The sequence below is a fragment of the Cupressus sempervirens genome, chromosome 5, assembly GCF_028749045.1.
Source record: "Cupressus sempervirens isolate cs-2001-9-10 chromosome 5, ASM2874904v1, whole genome shotgun sequence".
NCBI lineage: Eukaryota > Viridiplantae > Streptophyta > Pinopsida > Cupressales > Cupressaceae > Cupressus > Cupressus sempervirens.
The window spans coordinates 404,691,923-404,706,122 of NC_143122.1; the positions used below are offsets into that span (position 1 = coordinate 404,691,923).

A 14,200-nucleotide genomic window follows, 5' to 3' on the forward strand; every position below is an offset into this window, starting at 1 on the left:
TGGGAGCGAGGTCACTAATGTAAAAGAGGGCAAGTAAATCAAATTGAAAAAACATATAAAAAAGTAAAAGTGGAGGAATTAGAACAAGGAATGCTAGCAGTCATCTACTAAGACGAAAATAGGCCCTTTCAGATTCAAGGCATACTTAAGGGTCAAAAAGTAATTGGACTAGTAGATACATGAGCTTCTCATGATTTTATCAGCAAACACTTGGTAGCAAAAAGGAGGCTAAAAACTCAAGACTTTGAAGGCTTTAGTGTCAAGTTGGCGAATGGATCCATAGATCGTTGTACAAAGAAGGTTACACAAGTGGAAATTGCCACTGGAAGAATGTATATAATCAAAAGAGATTTTTATGTAGCAAACATACAAAATGATATCATCTTAAAGATGCCATGGATAAACTCCCTAGGATGTTTTATCATGGATGGACCAAATCTTGAAATATGCTTCAAACATGAAGGGAAAGAAATAACTTTGAAGTGAATGCCTGATGGAACAGCAAAAATAGTATCATGTAAAAAAATGGAGGAAATATTAAAGCATGACCAAGGAGAAATGGTGGCCCAATGTATGATCTTAGATAAAAATCCCTCTAAAGAGAAAACATTCCATGTAGAGATTCAACCCGTCCTTAAGAAATATAAAAAGGTGTTTGAATTTATTCCTCTATTACTCCCTCCCAAAAGAGGTTTTAAAAAATTTAAACACACCATAGAATTGGAAGGAGCAAAACTTGTAATTACTACACCTTATAGACATCCCCACAAGTATAAAGAAGAAATACAGAAAACTATCAAAGAACTTTTAGAAATGGGGCACATACAACTTAGTAGCAGCCCATTCGCATCATCAATAGTACATGTCAAGAAGAAAGATGGGACTATAAGAATGTGCCTCGATTATTGAGCATTAAACAAGAAACCTATTGAACAAAAAATACCCTATCCCTAGAATCAATGAGCTAATGGATGAATTACATAGAGCATGATATTTCTCCAAAATTGATATAAAATCAGGTTATCATCAAATCAAGATGAAAGAAGATGTACCAAAAAAAGCATTTAGATGCCACTATGGACACTTCGAATTCTTTGTACTTCCTTTTGGGCTTACAAATGCACCAACTTTCCAATTTTGTATGAATCGTATCTTTAGACAACAACTACGAAAATTCCTCCTCATATGCTTTGATGACATCCTTATTTATAGAAAAATGTGGAAGAAGCACCTACAACACATCAAGGAAGCTTTGAGTATTTTAGAAGAAAATCACTATATGCTAAAATTTCAAAGTGTGAATTTCGACTTAAGGAAATACTTTACCTTGGGCATAAAATCAATAAAGAAGGGGTAAGTGTTGACAAAGAAAAGATCAAAGCTATTAAAGAATGGCCAAAACCTAGGACCCTTACTCAACATAGAGGATTTGTGTTACATCCCAATTTTTGGCTCAATTTAAAAAAATTCATATAGCCATTGAGGTCTCATGTCAAGTTAGTTGACGGGTAATATAAGTTGCGATTTGTGTGAAGATGACGTGTCAGTTAACTGTTATGATGTTATTATATCATCTTAAAAACTTGGAAAATGGTTATTTATTATGAATTCATGGGAAGGATATGGTGGTTAGTCGTTGTGTTGGTTTATGAATAATCACTTGTGATGGAAATTGTGATTTTATTGAGTATGATACAATCGTGGAGAAATTCATTTCCTTGCAAGAGTACATCGAAGGGGAGAAGGCATTGCCAAAAAGGAGTTGGGCATGGGGGGCACCACCATCACTGGGCAAATAGGTACGAGTTGCAAACTACTATGATTAAGGGAAAATGGTTGGACAAGCAAGAGTGTATGTTGGACACGGTCATGAGCTACCCGGTCGGTTCTTAGTACAAGAAAAACATTAAACATTCAATAACACAAAAAAATTGTTACCTTCTTTTTATTTTGAGACTGTTGAGTGGTCGTTACCATGTAACTCTATATATATTTACACCATGATAATTTTTAACATCTATAATTGCATCTACATATATACATACATATGTGTGTGTGTGCGCACGCACACAATCAATATGTATAAAAGGAATTATATAATTCAAAATTACACATGCATATATATATGTGTGTGTACGTACAACAATAGGTGATGCCAATATATTTAATATATAAACCATGAGAAAGTATAATCTTTATGTCTTTAATTTGGCTCCATATCAATGAGCAATTGCCACCTTCATATTGGCATTATTCCTTTTTAAATTTTTTAAGTTTGGAGGAGTTACTTGTGACCGATGGATGGCCATGCACCATCACTCCTTTTCTTGTAACTGAGGGAGCATGCGAGTAATCTATTTTAACATTCCTAGCTGCTGGAGTAAGGCTCTCTCTCTGTCTCCTTTATGGCAGAGAATTCATCCTCTAACTGCTACTTCCTTCAGAAGTATATCATTATTCCTTTTATTACACATCACGGCATCCCAGGCTACAGGATAAGCCACACTATTTGCTATCAGTACATAAATCATTCTCATGTTGAAGCTTGTGATTTCGAGCCACGATAACTGAATGCAAATACCGTTCTTAGGTCATGCAACCATTTGCTCAAATTTTATTTTCATATGTTCTCGTCTTTTCTAGTTGTTTCAAGATGGTTACCTACGATGAAATTGAATGATTGTAGTGTTAATATGCATCCCCAATCATGGATAAAGCAATACTAGCCGTAACCAAAGGCTTTAGTATAATGACTTAGAAAGTATAGATATTAGAATTATTTCATCTCATTTATTACCATGCCTATTGGGTGCTGATAATCATACAGACCCGCACTGCCATAAACAGTTTGACACCATTGCGAATGTCTAGCAAGCACTTTTTTAAATGCATACTATGTACATTATATATGGAGCTAGTTCTAATATAATTCATGAGGCATCGATCTGACTTATACATTGGTATTGTCCATATTCCATTGAGATAAGAATCAGATTTGAGGAAGTAATTATGTTTGATAAGTTGAAATGCATTACACACACAGAAATCTCCTAGGATACACCCAAGACCAGGAAGGTTAAGCATGAATGGGTGGGGAGGAGAAGTACTCCTGCAAGAACAACTGAATGTCAGTAACGAGAGTAAATGAATAATTAAACTGTATAAGTAATACCGAGTCAGCTCCTGGTAGTCCAATGTTTAGATCTTGATGCCTAGTCGAGCGATGGGATTGATACTATAGTACCAGGATGCTTAGTGGCTAGACAAGGTGGTCCATGTCTATTTCCAAGTAGGGAAGGCCTTTCTTGGATGAGATTGTGTGGGGATATTTAAGGGTCCACCGTTGGGAGGTTAAGCCCCTAACAATGCTTCTCCTTTCCACCAAATGCCAAGACTTGCACAAGACGGAGATACGATTTTGCATTCAATATCTTCTGGTAACAGGTATTTTACTTTTATGATATTTGAAATTACAAGTTCAAGATATGTTAGATTGATTAATATTGTTGAATCAGTTATTCCCTTCAATGAAATCAGCTTTTCCTCTTCAATGTACTTGGTAAATAGTTAGATCATTTGATCTTCCTAATTGAACATGAAATATATCTGTATGCTTGAGATAGGCATGCTTGATGGATGTTATAACTGTCCTTTTATGTGAATATCGAAAATGAATGTATCTTTTAACTTTATGTTATTGCCATAATTAGCAATAGGAAAAGGGATGATACAGTGGTTTTTGATGCCCTAGATGGTATTGGTCATTACGATACATTGGTTTAACTATTTGTACCCTACGTGGTATATGTGGACTAATCTGGGTTTTGCAGATGTTGCCCTACGCAGATTCCACTTTTAGAATTCAGGGTATGGAAAACTAAAATCCTCTATTTAGATCTAATGATGATGTCTTCAATAATTAGTTATGGTATTTCAGTTAAATTGATTGTCACCGTTAATCTCCTTCGCATGAACATAACTGTTATAACTACCTTCTCATAAATGTGAAGTAGTATTTGTATTTCGATGTTACCATAGTTGTTAGCTAAGACCCGGGAAAAGGGGTTGTTACAATTTGTAAGGCTATGCAGCTACTTCCGAAGATTTGTGAAAGGCTTCTAAAACATTGCAGCTCCTCTTACAGACTTAACTAAGAAAGGAGCTTTCACTTGGGATAATAAAACACAAGTAGCCTTCAAGAAACTAAAATAAGTTATGAGTGCATGTCTCGTATTAGCCATTACAGATTTCTCTATACCATTTGAATTACAATGTGATGCCTTGGGAGAAGGCATAGGAGTTGTGCTAATGCAATGGAAACATCCTATAGCTTTTGAAAATCACAAACTCACGGAAGGTGAGAGACATTATTCTATTATGACATGGAAATGTTGGTGATAATGCATGCCTTGGAAAAATTTCGCCAACATCTAGTTTGTGGAAAATTCATAGTCAAAACAAATCATAATTGTTTACGCTTCTTCCTAAATCAAGACTAAAATGATAGACAACAGAAAAGGGTGAGTGATATTCAAGCCTATGATTTTAACATTGAATATGTAAAGGGCATTAATAATGGAGCAATGAATGCCTTATCAAGAAGGCCCCATATCAACACTATTTCTAGTATCTTTGGGAACTGGAAAGATGAGATAATAGAATATTATCCTAAAGATCAGTTTGCAACTGAAGTATTAGAAGGGAAAGTATCTAATGAAGATTTCAAAGTTTCAAATGGCATCGTCTTCTACAAAGGGAGGATCTACTTGACCCCAAAAACCAAAATGAAAGAGATAGTTATAAAGGAATATCATGATAACCCATTAGCAGGTCCCCCCGAATATTACAAAACATATAAACACTTAAGGGAGAGGTACTCATGGAAAGGATTAAAAGGAGACATGCAAAAATATTCACAAGAATGTATAATTTGTCAACAAAACAAGGTCGAACACTCACATCCAGTCGGGTTGTTACAACCATTGCCTATTCCAAACCAAAAGTGGGAAAGCATATCTATGGATTTTATAACTGGGTTCCCTAGAGTTCAAGGGAAAGACAATATTTGTGTGTTAGTGGATAGACTCACAAAACTTGCTCATGTCTTTCCGATTTCCACCAATTATAAGGTACCTCAAATAAAAGAAATAATTTTTAGAGAAATCTTTCGCCTCCATGGATTGCCCCAGAATATAGTAAGTGACCGAGATAGAAAATTCCTTAGAAAAATCTAGCAAGAGCTATTCAAACTAATAGGTACCTCACTCACTCCTAGCACTAGCTATCACCCACAAACTGATGGTCGGATAGAAATTGTTAATAAATGGATAGAGGGATATTTGAGAAATTATGTCACAGGACATCAAACTGCATGGATTAAGTGGCTATACCTAGGAGAGTATTGCTATAATACAACCCATCATATGTCTATAAGAATTAGTCCCTTCAAAGCATTTTTTGGTTATGAAGCTACCACCTTCGAAGGATTAATTATCTCAAGAAGCAAAGTACCCAGTGCACAAGAGTTTGTTCAAAGGAATGTCGACATCATGAGGGAATTAAAAGAAAACTTGATCGAACAGAAATTATAGAGGGATATTTGAGAAATTATGTCACAGGACATCAAACTGCATGGATTAAGTGGCTATACCTAGGAGAGTATTGCTATAATACAACCCATCATATATCTAAAGGAATCAATCCCTTCAAAGCATTTTATGGTTATGAAGCTACCACCTTTGAAGGATTAATTATCTCAAGAAGCAGAGTACCCAGTGCACAAGAGTTTGTTCAAAGGAATGTCGACATCATGAGGGAATTAAAAGAAAACTTGCATAATGAACAAAATATAGCAAAATCTCTATACGGACAAGAATAAGGTGGAATGATCATTTGCAGAAGGACATCTATTATTCTTACAATTGCAACCATATAAACAAGCATCCATTAAGAAGAATGGGAGAGAGAAACTTAGACCCCTATTTTATGGGCCATATAAGGTAATCAAAAGGATCGGTGAAGTAGCCTACGAATTGGAACTACCAAACAGTAGCCGGATTCACAATGTATTCCATGTATCCAGACTCAATAAGGTTTTGGGACAATTGGTAGTACCATGTGCAGAATTACCACCACTTGATGACGAAGGAAAACTCATATTAGAACCAGAGGCAACCCTTGATACTAGAGAAAAGGCATTAAGAAACAGAGTGGTGACTTCTAGTGAAATAAAAAGGCTTACCCGACAAAGATGCTACCTGGGAAAGAGAAGAGAGTGTTAAGTTTCTTGAGGACAAGCAAAATGGGGATGGAGGGATTGTAATGACCTCAAAGTATATATAATTTACTAAATAAATAGTAAATAATAAAAATCTTCTTTTAAAAATGCCTTTGCACAAATAATTAAATTGATATAGATTGTATTGAAATATTATTATATCAAATTATTATAATAGAACAAATAATTAAGTTGATAAGACAAATAGACTATAGTAAAAAACTATTATAAATAAATAAAGTATCTAATAAATAATTTAACCATATTTACAGTATCAATTACTATGAACTAAATATATATGAGTCTAAATATAACTCCAAGGATCGCATAACCAAAGTCATGGCCAAGGGACGCAACTTGGTGCAAATCATATAAATTATAGAAGGTTGAGCATAGATAAATCATCATCGCAAAACAAAGACAAATACTACTTTAAGAAGCAGAGGGAACCAACTGAAGCAATACATAGAGAAGGAAATAGTTTGATAAATAATCGAATCAAATTTGCATTTGCCAATCACAAGTAGGACTAAGTTCTACATAGGGAGTCCATACTATCATTAATTACTAGAAACATATATGCAAGCACATATAGAATAAAAGGAGCTTATACACATGTGGACAACCAGACATCCAGTGAACATCATAATCGAGCAATCAGAGCAGGAGTATTGGGCAAAGATAGTGAGTAGTCACAAACAAGAAACTAATAGAACATATCATCATTCATGTTGCTTACAAGGAGATAACTAGCATCGTAAAGGATAGGACAATTGGACGGTGAGGAACAATAAGGGATACCCGCATTGAATGTTGAAGTTAGAAAGAGCTGAACACAAGCAGAAATAAGTAAATAGACGCCAACCCCACACCAATTACATAGTTGCAAACATTCCTAGAGAACATTGAATAAATAGACGAAGGCAACCAATAAGGGATATGATATGCATATCAAAGATCACCTTTAAGTTACAACTAGAGAAAATTAGATATTAGTAAAAATAATGGACAGAGAATTAAACAGCTTAAGGAGCATAAAATCGCGACTATAAGGTATGTGAACTTAACACTAACAAAGAGAATTGTGTAATCATTCAATACATAAGGGGAGAACTTTATGGTTCTCATAGAGACCAAGAAAACACTTGGTAGAGGGCATCCATTTTGGATACCAAGTTTCTCTTGGAAAGAGAGCTTAGAGATGGAGGACATTCTAGAGTGAATGTTGGATTCCAAATAGGAATTCCAAGGGAGAGATTTGTAGAGAAGCAATCAGGGGAAATATATATTGCAGTAGTCAATCATATGCATGTGTTAGAGATAAGAGACTTGGTTAGAGGTGGGATCTCTACCAAGTAGTAATGAGTATAATAAGAGATCCCAGAGGCCTTAGGAAGGGTACTCTTCACATGATAGTTGCCTAATTGAGGATTAATTCTCTTAGAGAGTTAAATAATTTGAGAAGAGTCCCTTTCGAGGGATTAGGAGGGGTTAGTAAGGGATACTTAGATTGATATTTATTATATAAATTGTTCCATATTTCTAATATGTTTTAATATATATTTTCCATAGTGTACTAAACATTTATTACAGATTCCAACTTTCACTCTTTAAGCTAAAAGAGGGGACATTACAATGGCTAAGCATCCTCAAAAAGGTCAGCCATCGGCGTAGCACTAGCCATAGATTCACTAGTCGGGTGAATTCCCCCTTCCTCCAAAGACTGGTCCTAGACATTATCAGGAACAACAAATAGATTTTCCAACTCCACCTGGATATAATTTGAGGAATCTTCGTCTTCCAAGTTTTTTATAGGTTTATAGTCTTTCACCTCATCTTCTTTTTGGTTCACTTGGGAACCGCCCATGGGAGCCCCAATCTCCTTTGACTCTTTACCAGGGATCAACCCTAAACTTTCCACTAGGGATGTCTTAGAGGCAACATCTTCTTGTAGCCCTTCCCCAACTTTTGGATCCTCACCCTTTTCAGGGATATCCTTACTAGGTTCCTTATTCTTGTTAGGAGGGTCCTCTCTAGATTTTTCCAGATCTTTCCCTTTCTCTTAGCAAATTTTCTTTTGAGCCTTTCTAGCTTTCTCTTTCTCTAAAAGAGGGATAGGCTTTCGCAATATGACCCGCCTTTTTACAATAAAAGCAAGTCAAAGGAACACTCTCATAGTCAATCTTTTGCAACCATTTTCCAAGCTTGGAGTGAATCTCAATGATCTCTGGCATATCCTTTCCTTGTTCCACCCCAATACGAATCCTAGCATAGGTAAGTCTCCTTCGGGAGTCAGTCACCGGGTCAATGGATAGGAGCTCATCAAAACCACTAGCAATCCCATTAAAGATATCCTCATACCAAGATTCTAACAGGAGTCCAAGTAATCGCACCCAAACAGGGGCTCGAACAAAAAATGAATCATTCAAATCAAGGTTTGGAGACCATTTAAGAAGACCAAGGATAGACTTACCAAACACCCATGGACCAGCGCTAAATATCTTATTAAAGTCTTCTTGGCACGAGAAGGAAAATGAAAGGAACCCCTTCGCCATAGCTGTGATTTCCACCTGCCCCTTAAGATCCCACTTCTTCTTATCAACAGCCGAAACAATGTCAATATTGGGTCTTGGCACCATCAATCTACCAAGGTCATTGTCATGAGCTCAATATTGTGGTCAATAAGTGAATCTGAGACATCAATCACAAACTTTCCCTTCTCCTTATCAGATATATCTTTGACATCTGGAAACTTGGACTTCCCAGTTGGTTTGACTCCAAAAAGAGTAGTCCACGATTTTGATAGCTCCGCACCACAGAGCTGCAGAGGATCATGAGAAGATCCAACCTTGCCATATTTTCGTCCCGAGGGTCCTTGCAGTTGAATATTCTCCTTTCTGATGTTCTCCTTCAGAACATTCCCTTTTCCCAAATCTTTTTGGAAAGCCTGTGGGTCCCCATCCTGCAAACCATCCTCAGCTTGCCCAAATTCGCAAGAATCACGAGATCCAACAGCCACCGGAGATCACACACCCTGCCTGGAGCAATTCCCGCCCACCTACAAATTCAATTTTTTGCCTCCCGCCTTGGTTGCCACTAGATTTGTTGCCTCACTGTCTTTACTAGCATTCATGTCTTTCTTTGTTAATACTATATATGAAAGTTACATAAGGTTCAAGAAATTAAGTCACTAGCTTAACTTTTCACTAATTAAAGCTTAACTTGATCAAGCTTATTTAATAATTCATCCTTTCATTTTACCTGATCCTTATTCAATAATAAGAACTTTAAAGAAAAAGTTTTTGCTATTAAAAGACTTGTCACCTATTAAGAACTTTTCGAGCACGTTCCCATAAGCATTCTCAAAATGATCTGAAACTTCTCTCCAAATTGTTGGTCTAGTAGTTCAAAATCCTTTTAATCCCACAATGACTTAAAACGGTTTTGCTTTTTTTAACATTTCGTCCCTTGACCAAATTCAGTCCTACGGTTCATAAGCTTGATCAGCCTCGACAGTGAGGTGCTCAAACATATCAAAAGCTCCCTGATGTGTATATAGTAGTTCCTGTAAATTCCTGAGGTATGTGTATATGCTCAGTCCCAACCTATCTAAGAGACACTCCAATGAGGATATTTTGGGGAGAGTACACAAATGATCTACCAAGAATCTCAAAGTTTTCTAAAATAAAAAACTTACTTCTCTTCCTTGGACCAATGATGAATGCTATCATGTCTCAAGGGCCTACTGTTGTCTCAACACAAGAAACTCACTTTTCTTCCATAAAAAACAGACTGTAATTAACTCTGTGATGGAGATTATGTCTTAGACTAAGACAAAACAAACCCTCTAATGCTTAGACATACACTTCTTGTGCCAAATATTCATAAGCAACAGCTGTGAAGATGATGAGATTTAAATTGATAAATCGTGTAGGGAAAGGACTCAATGGCTACAGCCTACCTCTGAGAGAGAGAGAGAGAGAGAGAGAGAGAGAGAGAGAGAGAGAGAGAGAGAGAGAGAGAATTGGCAATGACGGCAGAAAAATTAATGAGATATTAAGCATCAAAGTGGATTGTCATTGGTAAATATTGGAAGACTGTAGGGAGATAGATGGTAAGGAAGGCTTAGTGGCTGCATAGACAGTGAATCAAAAGAAACAGAATATCAACAAGAAGCAATTAATGGGAGTCCAGAGGAACCGAAAAATTGCTACTTATATTTACAAAGACATACAGAGACAACATATGTAATAAAATATATATAAATATATTCTTATCTGACCATGTCATAGGATGGTATTTTATATTAAGGAAGACACTTGTTATATGAAATTCTGGTATAAATAAAAATAAATGTCACCAGATAACTAGAAAGATCATAACGAGTAGTCACCTATTCAGATGTTCTCTACCTTATCCATATCTATGAGGACACTGTGTAGACTATATGGATGGTATCATAATTATACAATCTATTTAACTTTCAGAAAGAGAAATGCACCACGAATTCTCTAAATTTAATTTACCCTTCATCTACATTGCCAGAAATTGCAACTATTGACTTATTTGTGCCCCCTTGCAATTGTGCAATTATTTGCTCTGCAGAAAGACGACTTTTGCGGTTCTTATCACCTACATCACCTGTGTGAAACAGCAATTGCATAGTAACCATACACAAAGTTAGAAGATATTTTAGAAGATAAGAATATTAAGAAATAAAAATAATGCCAAAGATCTACTACTGGGTTTAATAGAAAAGAAAGGATCAATAGCATACTTTTGAAGGATTCAAGCTTTCAATAAAGTACACAAAACGCAAAATTCCAAGTCATTTTCACAAGATCCTTCAGCAAAACTCTTGGAAATATTTGATTACATGTAGACGTCATAGCTTCAACATGAACCAGTAAGATGCTACAATGCTAAAAGTTTAAATTGTTCCAGCTGTTGAAGCTAATAGGCTATATAGCCTGGTCAATTTGTTACCTTATTGATTGCACGGAAATATTTAGAACGGTGAAGACTATCATGTAGATTTGATGAAATTTGAAAGACTAAATCTAACCTGCCATATAGGTTAACTCTATTTCATTTTTATGTAACTAGTGTAATCTTTTCCCATTCGCTACTCTATTTTTTCCCTATGTTTCTATCATGTAAAAATATATATTGCATTTTCCTACTTACTAGTCCATCTTTAAGCATATATCAATCTCATTTCTAAATCATTAACTGAGTCTAGTCAATTTATGTGACAAGTTCATGGTAGAACTTGCATTATCATTAGTATAAAAACCACAATACTGCTAACATGATATTTATCTTCTTTAAAGTAACAAAAGAGAAAATGCATATGGTGACAAGCTCCATTATTTTCTCCTTATATTTCTACAATGCAAAAATGTATATTGCATTTTCCTACTTTCTAGTCCATCTTTAATCACATATCAATCTCATTTATAAATCATTAACAGAATGTAGTTAATTTATGTGGCAAGTTCACAGTATAACTAGCCTGATCATTAGTATCAAAATCAAGAAACTACTGATATGATATATATCTGTTAAAAAATAATAAAGTCAAAACTAATGTGGTGACAAGATCAATTCAGAAACGTTGAAGAAGATTCTACAATAGTTTTAAAAAAAGATCTTGGAGTAGTAATTCCGAAGGCCTTTCATTTTTTTCCCACAGATATTTTTACCACATCAAAAGTAGCGGTACTATAAAAAATAGGCATGACAGAATTTCTTATGGCAAGCATCTAGAATTGGACCTTGTTGTCTACAGAAATATATTACTTCATGAGCAAACACAACTAAATCATCCAAAAATGCTATCAAAATCATTTTTGCAGAAGCCGTATTGATACCTTCAAAAGTAGCATGAAGTTCACACCTTATCAATGTAATAAAGAATCAAAGTTTGAGAAATTACCTATCTGATCATCGAGGTGGCAGCTCAATTTGGAAGGTTTTATACAAAAGCATCACGTACCACAGTAACATGAGTAAAATCAACCATTTCTTTCATTTGCTCTGCCTTGAAAGGTCAGTGGATGAAGCCCCTAACGGCTTCTCTACAATGCTACAAGCTGGGATCAAAGCACAATTTCCCATTACCGCAATTCTTGGCTCTTATACAGTCAAATGTTTGGGTAATACCAGAAAATATTCAATTGCACAGCGGTGAGAGCTATCAACTCAATCACATTTAAGATTCTGAAGGCAAATTGAATCTTCTAATCCTAAAAATTTCTGCCTCTAGTGGTCCTGTAGACTCATGTCTAAATGGATCTATGGGCACGCACCCTAACGGGGCTAGAGACAAGGCATGGAAATACACCTTCAAAGGAACCGAGTATAATAGCACGATATGCATAAAATGAGAGAAGAACAAATTTGTGAAGGCATATCTCGTTTAAAGTACCACCTCGCAGGGATCAAAAAGCGTGACAGAAGGATTTTTTAGGAGACCACAAAGGAAATAAAGAGAAAAATGAATGCCCTGCTTGCTGCCCAAGAAGACAAAAAGTCACAAAGAATCGTTTCCGAATTGCAAGGAACATCTCCTTTTAAAGAATTATTTATTATTTTCTAATCACCATGATTACTTTGGATTGTGCTAAAACAATGATCATAATGAAATGACGTGGGTTGTGACCAAGTATCCCAGCCACCCTTGATGAAGAAGAAACAGCAATTAAGAGCATAGTGGGCTCTATTTGTGGGCGATTTCATTGGATCGGGGAATGCATTGAAGAGGAAGTAAAAATCCATCTAGGGTCTTCAAATTCACTCCTAATGTGATTTTAACAATGATAAGAAATCATGGAAAAAAGGAAGTCCGGCAAGAAAGCCTAATCGTGCTCGAGGCGCGAATGTCAAATGCCTAAGGATATGTTATGAAATTAAAAATTCATCTCCAAGTGTTGTATGCACTAAGCCCTAATTCCCCACACCAACAGAATCATGCCCAGCTCTGAAAATCCACCATTGAGCTCTAAATGCACTTAAAGTGCATTTCCTCTACGGTTGGGGAGATCTTAGCAACGTAAAAGTCCATGATGGGGGTTTCAATGCGCTCTAGGCACTAACATACTATGCTCGAGGAAAAGATTTAATAATCCTTTACTTCTCCAAATATGCATTCATAGTGCAAATATAACATGCTTAAGGATTTTTTGTAAGGTTTGGATTCTAGAATCCCTTACGTTAGCTAATATGCACTATGAACAAAAATGAGCATAGGTTATGTAATGTCCCCATTTTCCTAAGCGTCCTCTTTTAGAGGATTAGCTTATTTCCTGGCCCTCATAGGCTAGTAAAGTTGTTGAGAGGGTCCAATTGACAAAGCCAAAGATCGATTCCTACTCCAATTTGCAGAGACAGGGACTTCAAACTCGCTCTAAATGTGATTTTAATGCTAAGAAATCGTGGAAAAAAGGAAGCCTAACGAGCAAACCTAATCTCACTTAAGGCGCGAATGTCAAACACCTAAGGCAATATTATGAAATTAAAAATTTGTCTCCAAATGTTGTATACACTAAGCTCTAATTCCCCACACCAACAAAATCATGCCTAACTCTGACAATCCATCATTGAGCTCTAAATGCACTTAGAGCGCATTATCTCTATGGTTGGGGAATTCTTAGCAAAGTAATAATCCATGATAGGGGTTTGAATGCGCTCTAGGCGCTAATAATATGCTCGAGGAAAGGATTTAATAATCCTATGCTTCTCCAAATATGCGCTCATAGCACAAATATAACATGGTTAAGGAAATTTTGTATGGTTTGGATTCTAGAATCCTTCACTTTAGCTAATATGCACTATGAACACAAATAAGCATAGGTTATGTGTTAGAAATAATAAAATAGAAATGAACTAAAATTAAAGAATTGTAAATTAATCCAAGAGATT

At 35.8% G+C, this 14,200-nt stretch overlaps 1 protein-coding gene across 3 annotated transcripts in view; it reads right to left on the minus strand.

The window, feature by feature from the left end:
• Positions 1-14,200, minus strand: part of LOC149556535 (uncharacterized) — an 84,078-nt gene that overhangs the window by 20,914 nt on the left and 48,964 nt on the right. For all 3 annotated transcript variants that reach the window (XM_089830842.1, XM_089830840.1, XM_089830841.1), the window contains exon 2: positions 10,804-10,918. In XM_089830842.1, coding sequence (XP_089686968.1) covers positions 10,804-10,918 — 115 coding nt within the window. The remainder of the gene's footprint in view (positions 1-10,803; positions 10,919-14,200) is intronic.